Below are 20,518 nucleotides of genomic sequence, written 5' to 3'. Positions count from 1 at the left end.
GTACAACTTTAAAGAATATTTTCACTAAGGGATTTCTTTATAATATTATTTTTAGTTATTTAAATGTATTACAAGAAGTACTGTTTTAAAAGTGCTTTTAATGCTTGTTGGATAGTTTTTTCTATAATCTGTTGTGTGAGATATAGAAAATTCGTATTCACAATTTGAGAACCAATTGCAGAATTCACGTATGAAGATAAGAATGAGAATATGCAAGATCCCCTTTAAGTTTGCTGAGTGGATGATTCTTTTAGAGAGTGTATAGTATTGTATCTGTTAAAAGGAGGTGGTAGATCCAAAGGTTTATGATTATTTGCCTGTTGTTTCTTCTGTGCTTCATTTTCAAGCACATAATAGTAACGTATGTGTCACATTCACCATTATATAGCTTCCCCACAATTTTTAGAATTAGCTTTTTTCAAAAATAAAAGCAGCTCTTAACTTAGTTCATTAGAAAGCTGTTGTGATCATAACTGCAGGTTTAGCATGTTTTTGCAGAAATTTAATTTTAAGCAGGCAATTTTAAACAGTTGAAATCAGAGTATTTTAGAAAGATACATTATATGAATGGTGTTTTTAATTCTGTGGAGCACGCTGTACTTTCTATAATTGCACTATGTAACAAAATTTGAAAAAAAAATCCCTGTTCCCAGTATTTCCTGTTTAATTTTGCAGTGCTTCTTTTAAAAGTAGTACTCTAGAAACTTTGTTTCTGTGGCTGTCACAAACTACGTTGACTTGGTTGAGACTATATTAAATGAAAAACTGTAATAAAATGTGTTGCAGGATGTCCTGCAAAAACAACATTTTTGCAGTTTAATAAACTTTTTCCATGTTTTTATGATAGAACCGATTAGGAAATGACATATATAATCCAGGAAGAAAAATTGTGTTACATAGTGTTGATTGGATTTGTAGAGAATTTGAACAACACTCTGGGTATTCTGTGAATCTGAACATATCAGAGGTAGTTGGTTGCCGTGATTCACCCCATATCTTAATGCCTTTTAGCTGTTAGATTTTATTACGTGGTAAATGTTTGTGATGTGTTACATTCTATTTATATTTATTTTTTAATGATTGTTACTTTTTTGATTCGTTATTATACGTTTATATTGTTGTTGTTTTTATTTATTGTTTTCTTATTTGATTGGTTGTTTGTTTGTCTTTGGTACTGAATGTTTGTCATTTTTATTGGAAACTGCCCTGTCCCTCTGGGGAGATAGGGTGGGTTACAAATAAGGTGGTATTATTATTATTATTATTATTATTATTATTAGTTAAGAATATACATGTGTCCTCATTAGTAAGTACGTGTAGGTTTGCAAATGTACAGTAATACGACAATTATTGTATAGTACCTCACCAATTTTTAATCAAAATTTTAAAGTGATGGTGCACTTTTCTACAGGTATTGAAATATAGTTGCAATTTAATACAATCCTTGAAACAATCCTTGCACACAGGCAAATCCCAGTGACTATTCTAAATTAGTGTTTCTCAAACTCTACTCCTCCAGATGTTTTGGACCTCACCTCCCACAATTCCTAATAGCTGACAAACTAACTGGGATCTCTGGGGACTGAAGTCCAAAACACCTGGAGAAACAGAGTTTGAGAAACACTGTTCTAAATTATCAATTTGTTTAGAAGATCAACAAGTGAATATATAGTATTTTAGACTAAAAAAACCTCATAATTCTTTTAGCCATGCTAAGCAGTTCCGAAACCTGTAGGGATTGAATATGTAGTGTTTTCATAAAAATTGTGCTTCTCAGTCATAGCTGTGAGACACGGGTAGGCCAAGTTGGAAAAGCTTGGTCCATGTACACATTTGAGATAAGCCCTTTGAATTCATCCAGACCTTACAGATAGGGAGTGAAACTTTTTGTATGGGATGTTTGGATTACCAAGGAATTACTATAATGTCCATTTAGTAGACATCATGAGAAATTCATTGTTGTTTGTTAATGACACACTGAGCAATCTTTTTGAAGTGTCAGCTTAGGTTCCTAGGCTCCAATTTGGGGCTGGATCCTTTGGATGTGTATTATTCTCATTCTCTTGTCAAATTGCACAAGTTCCTTGTTGTTTTGCTCAAGCCTACACTGTAAATAGTTAAATAATTATTTACAGCTAGGGTTGTTCATATGAAGAATTAAAAATATTTACATGATTGATGTAAAGACCAAATCAGGAAGAATTATCTTTTAAGCCTAAACATTTAAGGTTGAAAATACAAAGTTACCTTAGGTGTTGTTTGTATAGCAAAACACCTGAAAAAAGAAACCTGGAGTCTTCTTATGCTGGCTACACTGTGTGAAGATCATCTGCTAGGAGTAAGATTTTTTTTTATCATGTAATAGTCATACCCTCTTTTTTGGTCAAAAAGATGGATAAAAAGTGTGATTATTACTTGGTGAAATATAATATCTCTGTCAATCCTTTCTGCAGCCATCTCACAACTGATTTGCTTCCGCGTTTGATGTTTAAATGTAGGATTTATCTGCTCTTGCCATCAGAGAAAAAAAAAAAAGGCTGCAACAGCACATTTAATATTAATTTGGAAGAAAATATGTAGAGTGACCTTTATTGGGCCACTATTTGCAAACAATGGAATATCCATTTAATTTTTATTTGAAGTGAATTATTCCCAATATTTTTAAAGCTCCACGACTTTATTTTTTTTAATTTCATCATTAGTTTTCATAAGCATATAGGAGTACATTCCATAATCCTAACTCTAATCGAAAATATTTATTTCAGAGTGCCTCTAGATTTCACAATTATATCTCAAATGAGCAAAAATGCAAATTTCTTTCTAGCTGCTAAGATTGATCAATAATTGTGAATTCTTCCTGTAATAATGTAACCCACATTTTCTTCAGTGACTGTGGTGTTTGATGCAAAAATGAAAACTCCATTTAGATTTGAGTATTAGATTATATGTTCACTTAAACTTCGTGCTCTGGATAAACCCCCTGGTTTTTTGGAACAATTTCTCTGAAATTTCATATAGTGCTGAAATATACTGATACTGTATTAGAATATATAGCATGGTATAGGAGGACACAATTTGAATATAGGAAAGTGTTTGTATATTATGTTAATTCTGTAATAATGTGGCATATCATGTTATACAAATCAAATCTGGACATAATCTTACAATTCTAGCAGCTATTTATCATACAAGTTTAGTAACATCTAATGAATTAATTGGGGGTGGGGAAACAACCACCATAATAGTGTGTTGTATGGTTTCAGTGCTGTATGGCCATGTTCTAGCAGTAGTTTCTCTTGGCATTTTGCCTGCATCTGAGGCTGGCATCTTCAGGGGATCTGATGATGGTAAGGCAAGTGGAGTATATATACCTGTAGAGTATAAGGGGTGGGAGAAAGAACCAATGTCTGTTAACCAAGTGTGAAGGGTGCAATTAGGAAGCTTAATTTGCAAGTATGTGAGTTAGCATTTGAGTAACTATGAAGATTGCATAGTCAATACTGAGGATATCTACCTAAAAGTAGCCTATTCTTTGTTCCTTTTGAATTGTTTACTGCCTGGAGACATCCTTTGTATGGGTGGTGTTCACTAGACCTTGATTGTTTGCTGCCTGGAGGCCTCTTGTGTTTGGGGGTCTTCATTAGTTTATTACAGCCTGGAAAGCACACAACACCCCAATGATTCCGGCAGTACAATTCAACCACCATAATTGAATATGCATCTTGGCTGTCTTTAGATATTCTTCTTCCTGTTTCCCTTGCCAACTTATGAGCAATTGTTCTAATACTGTCACAGAGAGGAAGATTCAGAGCATGAGAAAGATAAGAAAATCTGGTACTACAGCACAAAAGTCCAGCTGGCAGAGTTAATTGAATGTCTTGACAAAGATTACTGGGAAGCTGATATTTGCAAAACTCTGGAAGAAATGCGTGAAGAAATTCATCGACATATGGATATAACAGAAGACCTTACTAATAAAGCACGGGGTAGCAACAAATCATTTCTTGCTGCAGCAAATGGTAAGAATCTGTTTAACTAATTCTGAATTGTTAATTACATGTAATGCTTTATCAAACATGCTTTGAATTTTTACCTTCTTGTATCCCATTGATAAAAAACCAGGCAGGCTATGTTATATTGGGTTGAAAGTATGGTTCTCTGAAATGAACTTTTAATGATCCAGAATGCATGAATTTGTCAGGTACAATTGTCACTCCTGTTTGCACTTATAATTATCTGAACATTGGCACTCCCAAAGCCAGGTTCTTCCTATTGCTTTTCCAGAAAAATCACTAACCTGTGTGTTTAACAACCTGTATTTTAATGAAATAAACAAACACCAGAAACTCCACATTGTTCTTCTAATAGTCCAGCTTTCCAGTGTAATTCAAAGTGGAGATGCTGTATATTCATTCTTTCAAATAGTGTGATGCTTGTATTTAGCAAATAAATTTAACCAAAAATAGCTGTTCCAGATTCTTATCCGATTCAAACTATATTTGATTCTGCATTTGGTTTTTGTAACCTCTTGGAATAAAAATCAACCAAGAGAAGTAATTAAATTAGAGCTGTAATTCTGTTTTCTGCTTTGCTCACATACACTATCTAAGCTATTGGGCATGTTCGGAAAATCAAATCCTATATTCATAAGCCAATTTATATGCAAACCCATATATGCAAACAGTTACATTGATGCTATTTTGCTCTGCCCCCCTCAAATGTAAGAAAGAAGCCAGAAAACCACAGTTGAACATAGCTTTCTATTGTTTGAAAACGGATAGCTATAGTTCATGGCTTCCAGTGAGGTCTACATTCATAAAATGATTTTGAGGAATGACTTCATACCCTATCCTGATCTTTTTGAAAGACATTAGCCATAATTTCCCAGGTCTAATGTAATGGAAAACAACAGTAAACTCTGCATTCCTTCCTTAGTTTCCCACTCATGAGGAGCAAAATAATTATAAACGAGGAACAATATTCAAGTGCTCTGTTTTTCCAACTACACACAATGTGTTTAGATTATGCAAGTTAATTTTTGTAAAATAAAGAAGGGGCGGGCACAAGGTTTTGGTATGCATTTATGTATGGCGTATGTTGGAGTTAATGTTCAGTGGGAAATTGCACATATATTAGCATTATGAAGAATGGATTGTACACTTTTTTCTGTCAATATGCATCTCTGAGAGGTTTCATTCTTTGGCTGATCTTATTCCCCAGTCGGTATGAATGCATTTGTATCACTGTGTATAATCTCCAAATGGCGCCAGAAACCCTATATGTGTTGGCAGCATAAGCAGGTAATTTCAAACACTGATATCACTTGAGACCATGTATATCACTTGTGTAGATAATGAGAATTTATCTCAAGGAGCTCAGACTTTACTCAGTCAATATAGCTGTATTTTGATAAGCTAAAATCATTGCTATTTTAAAACAGACAAGGAGACACCCCTCTCTCCCACTTCTATTCATCGTGAATTGTCCATAGTGGCCTCTGGACAGCAGAGACTGCACATAGCAAGGTTGCCTCTGTGTACACAGACAGATGTGCTTTTCTGCTTTTAGAGAGTAAAACTACTTGGGCCCTACTTTGCTGTGACTGTTATTCCCTTTGGAGAACATAGCTATGGTATATTTTTGAAGAATGTAGCAGCTTCCTCCAGTCCATTCTTGTACTAAAACATACTGTTTGGTGAGACTGTCAGGTACATCTTCTACATTTCTTTCACCAGTTAAATAATTTGGACAGATTTTTGAGAGGGTTCTTTGTTGAGGTTTCTCTAATCTCTAAGAATATCTAAAATGAAGGGGAAACCAACTTGTAGAATTTTGTTGAACATGCCTTCTTCCATATCCTGCCCTATTACTGAGGTCTTCTTATTGAGAAGAAGTTCCTACTGGTTCCATATGAGCCTGAATAATTGCTTCTTTCCATCTATTGTATCATTCATAGTTACACATTTTATAAATAAATTATACGCATATATATTTTATGACAACAACCCAATGTACAGAATCCCCTAATTATGCTGTGAGTGACATTTCTTGAGACATTGCATATTGACTGATCAATTTGTCCTTTCAAAAAGAGAGTTTCATGTGCAAGTAGTATTGCACAGAGCAGAGATGAATAAGATATTAACTCTGCTACATGGATCTTTCAGAAGAACATTGGGATGCTTTGGGAATGGAAGAGAGTTAAAAGCTCTGTCTCCTACACTCAGGGTTCTTTCAGAGCTGTAGTTTCCAATATGGTTCATTTTTTCTTCAGGTGAAATTCTGGATGCAGCCAGAGTCAGAAGGGGTGAAACGTTGGAGGATCAAAACTCAGTGGCTGATGAAACAGAAAAAGAAAAGGCTAGTGTTGAGAATAAAGACAGCACAGACGTTGAAAATGGCAAAGAAGACCTTTCAAATCAGCAGTCGGACTCAAATAATGAAATGCTATCTAAAGAAAATTCTAAAAAAGGAAGCAAGGAAGGTAAAAACAATATATTAGTTAATATGCAGGGCATTTAAAAAAATTGAAATAGGTATATTTGCAACCATGAACAGCCTATGAATGAAACTTACTCCTTCAAAGGGTAGGGCATAGAGTTTCAAATGATTGATACTAGGTGCCTTTCCCAGCACGCAACAAGCCCTGGTCTCAGTCATTTGCAAGATAGCAACCTTGCAACATAAGACCTAATGAGACATTTTCCATACGTGGGATTATTTTTTAGATTTGTTTTCTTGCTCAAAATGGTTAATAAAACTTGAAAACTCATTAAATCACTTGTAAATTTTGTCTAATTGTAACATGTTTCCATTGTGAAATATGCTGCTTTGAAATTGGTTTCATCATTTTCAAACACCCTTTACATTCAGCCCTCTGTGTCCACGGGTTCTGCCATCTACAGTTTGAAAGTATTCACTCATGAAAAAGCAAAGTTTAAGTTTGACTTTTTTGCAAAGTTTGCAGCATGTTTTATTACTATAGCATTTGTTTTGCCATTTTATATAAGGTACACAATTTTACTGTTTTTAATGTGACTTAAGCATCCACAGACTTTGGTATTTACAGGAATTCCTGGAACCAAATGCCAGCAGATGCCAAAGGCCAGCTTTATTTGCTAGAGTATTATTCACTGTGGTCATTTTAAAAAAAATCATGTTTATGTCTTTATCTTCACAGTCAGCCATTTTCCTCAAATCATACTACTGAATTTACCTAATACAATCAGTTTTCATGAACTTAATTGGCCAATTTATATTGGGAGAAAGGTGGGATGAAAATAAAATAAATAAAATAATTCCTGTTTGCATGCCACGCTACTAATAAGCGAATTAAAAAAATATCTATAAGGAATTCTTGTACATTTTACTGTAGAACCAGCAGATGGTGATAAAAGTGATTCCATGACATCTTCTGTTGGAGGCAACATCACAAACCCTTCCGCAAGAGAAGCTAATACTTCTGAAGGGAAGAACATAGTGGGATGTGAGCCAGTAACTCTTAATAATAATGAGGCAGAGAAGAATTCAACATCAGAGTCTTCCAAAAATGTCACAGGTACAGCAAGGGTCCCTGTAGTTCATTGAATTTAAATGAATCATTGAATAATGATGAAGTAAATTAATTTGTGATGTATGCTGTTCCTGCTGATTCTTTCCTGGAGCATCCTTTACTGTATTTTGTGCTTGTTCAGTATTCAGTCGGTAGTGTTCCACATTTAATGTGAGGGTGCTAATGTTTTCGTGTCCTTCAAATATTTGCAATTGGAGTAAGTTAAATATAAGTTTTCCTTTATGACATTATTTATTTACCAGAACCCAAATCCCTAGCCAAAATGACATGTGTTTCTCAGACTGTAGTCCAACAGCGTTTGGGGAACTTCAATGGGTGAACTACTGGTTGTGTAATATATGACTGCAACCACTCCTTTATCTATTATCAAGAATAGAGCATATTATCAAGAATATTGGTGGTAGGTTTTTTTAGGTGTTTGTTCACAGCCCACAATTCCTGCAGAGTAGTCCAACAAGCGAGATGCTTTGGGAGTGGGTTTTTGTGATAAAAAAATGTGCTTCAGAAATCTCTTACTTTCATGTTCCCCCAAGAAAACAAATGACATACACTTCCCCATATAACATATGTAATTCGATCACTTCCTTCTGTTCTAGAGAAGGGAATGGAACCTCCAGCCTGTGGGCTTAATTCAGCCCATAACCTGGAGATGCATTATCTGCTTTGTGAAACCTTGCCCTCTTGGGGATTCTCTCTAAGGAAGGGGGAATCCTCCTATCATTGCCCCTTGGAGATTGAAGATTACTGTGTGGAGGAGGGGGGTTCCCAGGTTGCCACAATGTCAAAATGTTGGGAATGTTGGTTCTCCAATCACTGTGCCAAAGGTAGTGTTAAAAAATTGATTTTTATTGCTGGACAAATGCAGTTCTCCTGTTCAGAAACTGGGGAAGCACCATATCATTTCTCATGTAACTTGGTCCATAATAACTATTGCATAATCAAAATCCTTAACTGTTAAGACTAAACTTGAAACAGAGCTTCTCTCCATACAGAAGAGGCATGTATGTGCATGAAATGAAATATATTGTAACTTATCTGATAACACAAGCCAACAAAATACAATTTTTTGTAATAATCAGAAATGAGATTAGCACAGTTTGAATCATTTTTAATGCTGATTTTAAATATGTCTTTATTTTTCCCATCACATCAACTTCTAAAAATATGATGAATGTTATATTACAATGGACTACTGTAAAGTCTGCACATTTCACATCATATTCATGTAACACAAACCAAGAAGTATTTTTCATCAGATATAATTTTAGATCATTCTTACAGATTTTTTCGTGCTGAATTCAGCTCTGTGTTTATTTTTTCTCTATCATGTGTAGTTTTTGCAATGAGGCTAATAAAATAATGCATTTACACACTGATATCAATTAGAATCTATTGATAAAGTGCATAAATGCATTAATTATTCAATTAGCTTTATCACAAAATTGACACATGATAGAGAAAAAATAAACACCGATCTGGGTTCAGTGCAGAAAACTATAAGAATGATCTGAAATTATATCTGATGAAAAATACTTGTTGACATCTGTAATTCCTTCGGTTTTCTTTTGAAATTATCATCTTGTGCCTTTCTGAATGCATCATTATTGATATCTTAGAATTCTTTTCTTGCATTTTGAAGTGTTCTGAAGATAGTACTACCTAAAATAGTTGTCTTTTGTAGGTGAAACTGCTAAGCCAGTTCCTAGCCAGAATATTGGCTCATCTGCTGAAGCAGTCTCGTCTGAACCAGAAAACAGCAATAGCAGCGAACTAAATTCTATGCAGAGTGAATCTGTAAAGATTTCTGATGAAGTGGAAAATATTGAAGGAGGATCCCAGAGCTCAGAGGAGCTAGGTAAAATTAAAGCGGTTTGTCACTAGCAAATGCCTGGTGGTTGCCAGAATTTATTTTTTAATTGTGATTTTTTTAAAAATTCCTAAATAGCAACTGTAATACTAAACTGGTGTTTGTTGCTAGCAGTGGACTGGATAAGAGTACAGTATTAAGAATGTCCAAAATGCTGTGACTATATCTGGTTTTAAAGCTGTTTGAAACAGCTTCCTGGTTACTGATCTGTTTCTGGGCACAATTTAAAATTCCAATTACAATCTATAACGCTACATACAGCCCTAGCTCCAGACTCTCTGAAAGCCTGTATCTGCTCATACACATCTGCCCAAGTGTTATTATCTGGGAAGGTCTTTCTATCCTGTCACCATTGCAGTCCTATCTGGTGAAGATTCAAACAGAACTTTCTCAATGGTTGCCCCTAAGCTATGGAATTCTCTAACAAAGGTGACTTGGTTGGCTCTTTCTCTGTTCTCTTTTCATCAACACACAAACACCTGCCTATCTAAGCAGTCATTGTGTCTAACTGTTTGCACTAGGAGTGCATGCAGTGAGTGTGCTGCTTATGTAATATCTCTTTTTAAATTATTTTAAATTTAAATTCATGTCTTCAAAGTAATGTTTTTATTGAATTGGTAATTCAGTTGAACCCTATATATTGGTATACATTGACTTGAAACATACTGTAGAATAGAATTTGGGGGATGTAGAAAAGCTCATAAATACTTCCAGGGGAAGGTAGTTTTCAGCACATGGGTTAGTGAAAGTGGATGTTGAGTCTGTGGATAAGGATAGTCATCTCTATACTAATTAGGGGTTTCCCCCCATATATCAACTGTTTGAATGTTTTAATTTTTTTTGACAGGAGATAAATCTAATGGTGAAAGAAGTGAATCTCCAAGCAATGGAAGAAGTACCCCTGGTTCCACACGGATGGTCACCAGGTTACGAAATCCAGATAGCAAACTCAGCCAACTAAAAAGCCAGCAGGTTGCTGCTGCAGCACATGAAGCAAATAAGCTATTTAAAGAAGGCAAAGAGGTCTGTACTACTTTTGAAAACTATTAATTAAAGTACTTCTGGTATAGCCATGCCAAGTTGAGGTTTTACTGCATGATTTTATTATGAAACAGAGTTTTGAATGCTATGTTTTTCCTATCTGGAGGAGACTCATCAAATTAACTGGATATATTTGTCTTAGATGTTGAATCACCATCAAACAATTAGTTTGCTGGATCTACTGTACTTGAACCTTATCAGTTCAGATCACAGAGTAACAGTGCAGTTTTATTATATGTACCCAGAACTTTATTATAAATCCAGCTAGCACTTCTTTGGTTGTGTGTGCTCTATCAAGTCACCTGTTGACTTGTGGTGACTAATTGATACTTGGAGGCAATTTGTCATGACCTTCCTCTACAGCATTTGATATTTGTTGGTGGTATCCCATACAAGTACTAAGATCCAATAGAATATTTAGGTCTCAACACACACCTATTTCTATACAAATGCATATAGGATTGCACCTAACATCAGCAGTTGCACCAGAATTTACTTTGTCAACAACTATTGCTTTTCTTTGCTTTTTTTTGTAAATGAGTTTATTCAAACAAAGAAAAAACATACTTATAAAATACAACAACACAAAATGAAATGATTTTTGTAGACTTTAAAAAATGTATCTCCATGTTATGGTAACATTTTTCAGTGATAAGGTCAAGAATGTATTATGCTTCCATTAACTTCTTGTTGGTCAATGCAATATAAATGGATTCAAGATCATTGACAACAATGACTCTAGAGCAACCCCTCCACTCCGCTTGAAATAGCACTGCTGACAAATAATGAGAAATTTGTTTTTTATGGTAGTTTTAATTATCTCTAGCAAAAGCAACAGAATTGTATTGAAGGCTAACATTCATGGTGGGTTGTGCTCTTATTGCTGGGGGATATTTCATTAGATGTCATTTTTAGTAGCTGTTTCTGTATTTCTGTATTACATTTCCTAAAAATAAACAGGGCTTCTACCTTTCAGATTAAAGGTAAAATCTAAATGTGAAGAGTTTTTTTTTAAAATGTGTGTTCTCCCCCCCCCCCCTTTTTTTTTTTTTTAAATGTCATCAAGGTCCTCGTTGTTAATTCCCAAGGGGATGTTTCCCGACTGAATGCCAAGAAAGAAATAGTGATGAAAGGAAGCATCAACAATTATTTCAAGTTGGGTCAAGAAGGGAAGTACCGTGTCTACCATAATCAGTATGCCACCAATTCTTTTGCTCTGAACAAACATCAGCACCGGGAAGACCATGACAAGAGACGACACCTTTCTCATAAGTTTTGTTTGAGTCCTGCGGGAGAGTTCAAATGGAATGGTTCTGTCCACGGTTCAAAGGTCCTTACAATATCCACTCTGAGACTAACCATTATTCAGCTGGAAAACAACATCCCATCATCCTTCCTTCACCCCAATTGGGCTTCTCACAGGTGAAGATGTTTGAACTTTTCATATAGTTTTCATATAGTTGAATAAAGCCAGTGCATGTGTTTTGCAAGGAATCAAACAGGAAGTAGATAGGAGAAGTAAGTGTAGGCAAAGATAACCAGTGAATCAGTGTGTAGTTTTTCATATTTAGTTGTTTCACATGTTTATCAGTATGCTTAGTTGTAGGCTAAGTAGCAGTAAGCATGGGAAAGAAGGTTTTATGCCAAAGACTTCACAAAAAACTGGATTTTAAGAAGGAACATTTAAATGAGAATTGGTATTTTATATTTAACTTCATTAAGTTTTTTGTGTGGTCACTTTAACATTGTCAAGATACTTTTCCAGTGTATTTTGCAGTGACTAAACAGATGCTACTGCAAACAGCGAACTTGAAACATCTCATGCTTTTGTCAAATGCAGGTCTAACTGGATCAAAGCTGTTCAGATGTGTAGCAAACCTAGAGAATTTGCATTGGCTTTGGCAATATTAGAATGTGCAATTAAACCAGTTGTCATGATGCCAGTCTGCAGAGAATCCTTGGGACATACCAGGTAAGATGTCTCAGTGTTTGTTAAATGTAATTAGGTAGCTCAACTACATGTCAATATTCTTGAGTTTAGCAATGACCATGGGACATGTTTAAATTGTATTGGTACATACTATTTTTGTTTGCAGTAGTGACTTCTTCATGAAGGTTAAATCTCCAGCTCACTTCTTCTAAACAAAGTACACTGAATATTTCTAGGGGAGCCACATAGTTTAAATGTTCATGTTTGTCTGTCTCAAGAGTAGCTGACCAGAAGAAATAATAAGTACTATTGTATGTGCTGTGTGATTAGATTGCGTAGAATGACAGCTATTGAAAGAGAAGAAAAGGAGAAGGCGAAAAAAAAAGAGAGAAAGCAAGAGGAGGAAGAGACCATGCAACAAGCAACATGGGTGAAGTACACATTTCCTATAAAACACCAGGTACTGTTTCCACATACAAATCTTTTGAAAATAAAATAAAATAGGCCATTTGTTAATGCTTAAGGAGTTCAATGTCTTTTTTACATTTTGGTTAAATTGTACAATAGTAAAATAGATGAAGTGAAAGTTCTTATGTCTTGAGTCTTGGCTTTTGTCATAACTGGAAAACATTGAGGTAAATTATAAACTTGCTTTTTCTGATGAGAAATTGATTTGCTGTTTTTATTGATCCCAATTTCTCTGTCTTGAAATTTCTGGACAGATTGAGATTCCACAGCTTACTCATAGGAAGGTCTTCTCTATGTTGACTTACTCATAGGAGGGTCTTCTCTATGTTGACTTCCCCATATTGCCATCCTAAAGGAGGCACCACAGCCATCAGTTCTAACAATAATAATAAATCTTTTCTCCCACAATGGGGACCTAAAGCAACTTCCAACATATTAAAAATTAATGTAAAGTTAAACAAGTCAAATGTACGAATATAAAACATTGTAGGAAATCAAGGTATTACAAATAGACATTTAAAGTGGTATACATTATTGCACTGTCCTGTCATATCTTAATACCACCCAGTGAAGGTTTATCCACCTGGCATCTGAAGCATGATTTCCCACTCTTTGGAACACCTTCTCTTCAAATTCAAAGCAAGCACCAATGGTGCTATTGTTTCCTAAGCATTGTTCCTTCCCTCCTACCAGCAGATAGGATAGTGAGTTCATAATAGGATTGTCTTGTTTATTCTCATATTTTCCCTCTTTTGATTGACAGTATTTTGATTTGTTGTATTTTATCTTGTACAGCACTTTGAATATTAGTTACTATAAAATAATAAAGTAAGGGGAATAGTGAATTCATAATTGTAACAAAAGAACCTTTGGTTGCTGTGAGTTTTCTGATCTGTATGGCCATGTTTCAGAAGCTTCGTACTGTCTAAAAGGATGTGTTGAGACCATTACAAAAAAACCCTCATCATCGCTACCCGATTCCACCAGTATGAATAATTATCCAGGCTCTAACATTCAATTTAGGGCAGTGTTCTGGAGCATGTGGTGACCTCCCAGTTCTAGGAGTTTCGGGAGGATGTCTTGATCCATTTCAGCACTGCTTCAGGTTATGGAGATGGTAATACCTTAGTGGATGACTTGTGCAAGGAGCTGGACTGGGGAGTGTGTCCCAATTGAACTTCTCTGCAGATTTTGATGCCACCAACCATGCTATCTTTCTGAACTACCACTCTGGGATGGGGCTTATAAGGATTGCTCCGCATTGATTCCAGTCTTTCTTAGAAGGGCAGACCTAGCCATTAATGCTGGAAAACTTGTTCAACACTCGTCTGTGGAGTCCCTCAGGTTTCCATTTTGTCCCTCCATCTTGTTTAACATCTCCTTGAAATTACTGAAAGATGTCATCTAGAGTTGTCAGTAATGCTTACAACACGCACGCATGTCTGTCTCTCCTTTCTATCTCATTCCAAAGAAGTTGTCTTGGTACTGAATCCATATCTGTTGTAATGAACTGGATGAGGGCAAATGAACTGAAATTTGATCCGAGGTGCTCCTGGTTTCTTGAAAGGAAGATCAGGGAATAGGGAGTCTACTTGTGTTGGATGGGGTTACACTCCCCCTGAAATCTCAGGCCACAACTTGGGTGTTTCCCTGGACTCAGCTCTGAGCCTGGAAGACCAGGTTTTAGCAATGACCAGGAGTGTGTTTACATAGCTAAAACGAGAATGGGACATTAAATTTGGCTGCGGTGACACATGCCTTGATTATATCCTGTTTTAACTATTGTGGCAGACTTATAACCAAACATATTTTTAAACACTTAATAGGTTTGGAAACAAAAAGGAGAAGAATATAGAGTAACAGGCTACGGTGGTTGGATATGGATTAGTAAAACACATGTCCATAGATTTCTGCCCAGATTACCTGGAAATACTAATGTTAATTATCGAAAGTTGCTACCAGGTGAGTATTTTAAGTCTTTGTCTCTAAAGAGAATTAATTGTAAGTTCAGATAGCTGCATCAAAGCCAAGTCTTTTCTGTGCCATACAAAGCTTTCCTAAGCAGTTTGTAATCATATAGTTTGCCTCATTTTCTTCCTTTAAAAAGCAGTCTAGAAAGCTCAAGAAAATTGTTGTACTATAAATATTTGATTAAGCAGTCAGAAATAAAAAATGCTTTCATACAGATTTCTGAAACATTTTATTAATTGCCTCTAAATTTAAAGAGGAAATTTGCTCTGAATTTAGTAATTTGGTAAACATTATGGGCTAAATTAAATGGATTAGAAAAATCTGGAACTGTATGGGATGATGATACTGGGCAGTATAATGGAAATTAGCCAGAATTCTTTGCTTTCCCTCCCATGGGAACTCTCATTGGATCAGCCCATAATACTCAGGTGGTTGAATAGACAGTGCACTTATTGAAAAAATGGATAAAATCATAGTTCCACATTTGCTGAAGCTAGGGGCACAAGATCCTTGTGAAAGTGATGCAGATATGAATAAAACCTTGCTTTTTTATTGAGAGAACATCTCTCTAGAAATGTCTACATGCTCACGCATGTCTCTGTAGTCAACTGTAGGTTCACACTGGAAGATATAGCTATTCTTAGAGTGGTGTTATCGCTTGTATTCTCTAGGAAGGTCAGGAGTCCTCAAAAATGTTTAAGTCGCGGGCCGGTTCACAATTCCTCGGACTGTTGGAGGGCTGGACCTTAGTTTGAAGAAAACACAAATGAATCATTATGCACACTTCACATATCTTATTTGTATTTCAAAAACTCAGTGGAAGAACAATACAATATTTAAAATGAAAAACAATTTTAACCAACATAAACTTGCCAGTTTTTCAATGGGGACTGTGTGCCTGCTTTTGGCTGATGAGATAGTCACTTTAATTAGGCTGGTTGTTGGTGTGTGCCTTCAATTTGATTCAGAATTAGGGCGACTCTTAAGTCTAAAGTTTAAGATGGGTGGTGGGTAACTTACCTTGGAGGGCCACATCCATCTGCATGCCTCCGTTTGGGGACCACTACTCTAGGCCGTCCAGTTTAACTCTTTGGTGTACCACTGAGTGACACTCCAGTGCAGCTACAGAGTGATATTGGAGGATCTAGAGATAATATTTTAATCAAATTGCCAAATAATCAAATTTTCAAAAGTCCAGTCCACCAGTGTGGAAGTCAGTGTGGATGTCTGTAGTTGAATTTCAATAATAGTGGTTATGTTACAGCGTTCTGAGCTGAGTAAAAAATTATTTGTGTGAAATAATGTCTGAACACTCTCAATATATGGTACCTTGAGAATTTTATTCCATCAGCTTTAAAATCCTATAAATAAATGAAAACTTTTCTTTTTAGCAAAAAATGATACAATAGCCATTACCAAGAAACAGTGTGAACTGGATAAAAGGAAAAATCCAACAAAAGTAAAAACAGAGCATAGTTCTTCGAAAAACAGACTAAAAAACCACCGCGAGCCACACAAAAAGGACCAAAAAGAAACAGAAAATTCTGAAGCCACAAAAAAAAGTTGCACGAAGCAGGAATTTGAATTGAAAGAAGAAAAAGTGGAAATTAACAAATATTTGGATAACTCAGTTTGTGCAAAAGAAGGTAAAAAGCATTTTCTCCATTTTCATGGGTGTGTTTTAGCTTTTTTGTTTTTAAAATTCTGCTTGGCAGAATATGTGTATAATAATATATTTACCCAGAGTAACCTGGGTTGTTACTGGTGATTTTGCTTTTGATTTCAACAGAACAAATGTCTGGCAATAATAATAATAATAATAAAAATAATAAATAAAATTTATATTCCGCTCTATTTCCCCGGGGGGACTCAGGGCAGATTCCAAACATAAAAGGCAAACATTCAATGATCAAATACAACAACAGTACATCCCTACTAACAAAATTTAACAACCCAACATATAAACACAAATATGACTAACAAATAAAATTTAATAATAATAATAATAAACACAATCCCAGTAACACCTGACATTTGTTTCATATGAAGTTCTGTGTAAAATGGTAAAACATTTGTTATATCAGCCAAAGTCTAATGAGCAAGATTAGTCAAAATTACTTCATAAGTGTGGAATTCTAGATAATAACACAGCAATCCCAAGAGCCTGTTCAGCAAGTAACTGAATCCCTTTCAGGATAGGGCGGGATATAAATATAGTAAATAAATAAATAAACCACTTTCTTTTGTCGAATAATTGAATCATAAAGTTGAAAAATGCCATAAGGGCCATCCAGCACAGTCCCCCCTGCCTTGCAGGAAAAGCACAATCAATCTGATGGATCAGCTCCAAAACTATCATGTACTATGGTTTTTGTTTTAGTCTTGTTTAGCAATGCACCAAATTTATGACTCTGATTCAACATGAAGAGTTGTGTTGCCTGACAGATAAATATTTTAAATTATGGCATAGACATGTATCTGAAAACAGTCAAAAGGATCTCTATACTTCCTGAATGTATAGAGATAAGGCACTTTAAATGTTGTTATCCTGTACGAACTTGTGTAAATCTTTCCCTCTTGATATGATCCCACGTAATCATGTGTCACTATTGCATTCTATCAAGAGGAAAACATTCACTAAACATAAACAATTAGTTTTTTGAGTGCAATAGTGCATTGTTCATACATGGGAAGAAGTATTTAATCAGCCACAATTTGGTTATGAAGGTATTATTTTATGTACAAAAATCTCTTAGTGATTAAATATTCTTCTTCACAGAGAAAAAAGAAGTTGGTGAAAATGATAAAAGCATCAAGGAAGAACCCATGGAGGTAGATGAAGTGAAAATGGATACCTCCACAAAATGTGAAGAAGAAACTCCAATCAGTGCAGATTTAATCAATGTTAGTGAGGGTTTGCACTTACGGACATGTTACAAAATTAAAGTAAAACCTTCAAAACTGGATGGACTGCTTGAAAGAAGAGTAAAGCAGTTTACACTGGAGGAGAAGCAACGACTAGAAAAAATGAAGCTTAAAACAAATGCTAACTCTTCAGGTTGTAAATCTCTGACTCCACAGAGGAGCGTGGATGACCTACAAAAAGCTGTGGCAGGAGAAGAAAAACAAGTGGATGTTGATATTTCAAGTATTAATCAAACTGGAGATTCTGTCAAAGAACACTTGTCACCTAACAGTCTGCACTTTACTAAAACAATTGGACCAGTCCAAACTTTGCCTTGCTTAAACAGACTCTTAGAGGGAGATGCAAATAAATCCTCAGTTCAGTGCTCAGATGCTCAGACACTGCTAGCAAAGGACACTAAGGAAAGTGTTTGTGAAGCAATGGATACAGATAAAATTCAAATACAGAGCAAGGAGAGAGACCTTGATAGTTCTGTTCCCAATGCCTCTACACCAACAGAAAACAAAGAAACAAGTAAGTGTGACACCTTAGAGGACAATACAAAATGTTCAGAGCGAACAAATAACCTTGTCTCTCAGTGTGGTAACATTATTCAGCCAGTGGTAACTGAAAGTAGCTGTGAAGGCATTGCTTCATTTTTTACTAAAAAAGGACACGAAACATTAAAACCTGAAAAACAGGACTGTGATTCTATAGAAATGTGTAGTTTAAAAGATCACCCTGGAGTGACATCCATACAACCAAATGATGGGAAAGAGGGTCCCTTGAAAAACAGTGAAGATGCATCTGAACCGAAGATCGCAGTAAATCCAAAACAGACGCTTGGAGGCCTGAAATCGCTACATTCTGAGCTCATTTCAGAAAAGGCATTTGAAGCTCAAATTCCTGACATGAAAGAAGAAAATATTATGGGCGAAGTAGTGAAATCTAAAATTACGGAAACAAATGGTGAAAAGCAAGGCCAAGAGAAATGTGTCCTACCAAGCTCCAAAATCAAATGCTTTGACCAAATTAAAAGTCTTGCAGATAAAAATAATAACAAAAATGGAGAAGTGGATACACAAACAGAGAGAGATAAACCAGCAGCATTTCAGATTAACGGGAAAGATCTTGATTTTAAAGTATTATCTAATGAAGAATGTTTGAAAAGAGAATTTGCACAAACAGAAAGCAGTGTTGAATCTAAAATCAATCATATTAATAAAAATAATCCTGTAGTTAAACCATTTTCTTCCAGTGAATCTGTGAAACCATTTATGAATGGTGATATTGCTTCTGAAGATAAAATTGAGAGAGAAAATTTGGACAAAGAGTTGTTACAGAGATCTGAGGATGCAGGTGGTGATTCTAAAGCAAATGACACCTCTCAAGATAGTACGTCTGACTCTTCCCAATATACTAAAAGGAAGCAAGGTTCTGAAAGATCTAGTCCTCTTGATCATGCGTCAATCCCAGACTCCCTTTCCTGTAATGAGCAGAGCATACATAAGGAAATGGAGTGCATGGAAACTGAATCATCTTGCATTAAGAAACCTGCCCTGTCTCCTGTAACTTCATATGAGGAATCCAGCTTGAGTAATGACTTTGCCGATCAGAATGGATTGCAAACACATAGCAGAATTGAAAACATCAATGGTGAAACCTCAATAAAAGCAGTTGTCACAGAGGTGACTACCACTTCGACGGTTTCCACCGAATCCAAAACTGTTTATAAAGTATCGGAGCTGTCAGGCTTCAAAGATGATAAAGAACATCTGGCGCCATCTACGGAAAACTGTTCTGTGTCCACTTTAACTACCACCACCACTACTGTAACAACACTTACCACTTCCAGTACAGATAGCAATACTAACGTCATTTCTGTAAAGGAGCAAAGTAAAACTGTGGTAACAACAACAGTAACTGATTCCTTAACTACTGCAGGAGGAACCTTGATGACTTCTATGACAGTCAGCAAGGAATATTCTACAAAGGACAGAGTGAAGCTAATGAAATTTTCAAAGCCTAAAAAGTCTCGTTCTGGAACAGCATTGCCATCTTACAGGAAGTTTGTCACTAAAAGCAATAAAAAGAGCATATTTGTTTTGCCCAATGATGACCTAAAGAAGCTGGCAAGAAGAGCGGGGATCAAAGAGGTTCCATGTTTCAACTACACCGCTAAGCCTGCTTTGGATATATGGCCATATCCATCCCCTAGACCAACTTTTGGTATCACTTGGAGGTAAAATATTAATAACACTTTAAACAATTGCAGTAGATTTCATTGAATGACAGGGGGGAAATCATAACTTCAGTACTCATCCCTTTTAAATCACAGCACCATTTTGCTTCATCTCCTAGTGTTTTAACTTTATTTGTTTAAAGAGCTCTTTTGTGAGTTTAAGTGGAAAGATTATCCAGTTCTCATGCACTAAATTGAGTATACCATCAGTGTACCTGAGTAGTAATGGCAAACGTATCTATAGTGTTGTAGGTCACAAATATCCCGAAAGAGTTCCCCTTCAGACACCAAACCATGATGTACAAAGGTACCCTGAAGGTTTGTGCTGTGTTTTATTATAGCCACTTAAAATTGATGCAGCACAAATCATTTGAAAAGTGTAAACACAAATTGAGTGGAGTAATTACTGTTGACTTTAGAGGCTTTATATAAGTGTGCCTTGATCTGTATTTGCAAATGATGACTATGTGGCAATTTTTTTACTTTGTCATTGTTTCTTATAGTTTGGAGGGCTGTAGGTC

General features: G+C 35.6%; 1 protein-coding gene across 7 annotated transcripts in view; it reads left to right on the top strand.

Annotated features, from left to right (window-relative positions):
* BPTF (bromodomain PHD finger transcription factor) overlaps positions 1–20,518 on the top strand; it is a 73,369-nt gene that overhangs the window by 17,372 nt on the left and 35,479 nt on the right. For all 7 annotated transcript variants that reach the window (XM_067464215.1, XM_067464220.1, XM_067464219.1 and 4 more), the window contains exons 3-13: positions 3,796–4,019; positions 6,275–6,484; positions 7,376–7,558; positions 9,255–9,428; positions 10,288–10,463; positions 11,548–11,903; positions 12,322–12,453; positions 12,742–12,871; positions 14,706–14,841; positions 16,242–16,496; positions 17,630–19,997. In XM_067464215.1, coding sequence (XP_067320316.1) covers positions 3,796–4,019; positions 6,275–6,484; positions 7,376–7,558; positions 9,255–9,428; positions 10,288–10,463; positions 11,548–11,903; positions 12,322–12,453; positions 12,742–12,871; positions 14,706–14,841; positions 16,242–16,496; positions 17,630–19,997 — 4,344 coding nt within the window. The remainder of the gene's footprint in view (positions 1–3,795; positions 4,020–6,274; positions 6,485–7,375; positions 7,559–9,254; positions 9,429–10,287; positions 10,464–11,547; positions 11,904–12,321; positions 12,454–12,741; positions 12,872–14,705; positions 14,842–16,241; positions 16,497–17,629; positions 19,998–20,518) is intronic.

Source organism: Anolis sagrei, chromosome 2 (assembly GCF_037176765.1).
Source record: "Anolis sagrei isolate rAnoSag1 chromosome 2, rAnoSag1.mat, whole genome shotgun sequence".
Lineage (NCBI taxonomy): Eukaryota > Metazoa > Chordata > Lepidosauria > Squamata > Dactyloidae > Anolis > Anolis sagrei.
This window is presented reverse-complemented; position numbering and strand designations above follow the sequence as displayed.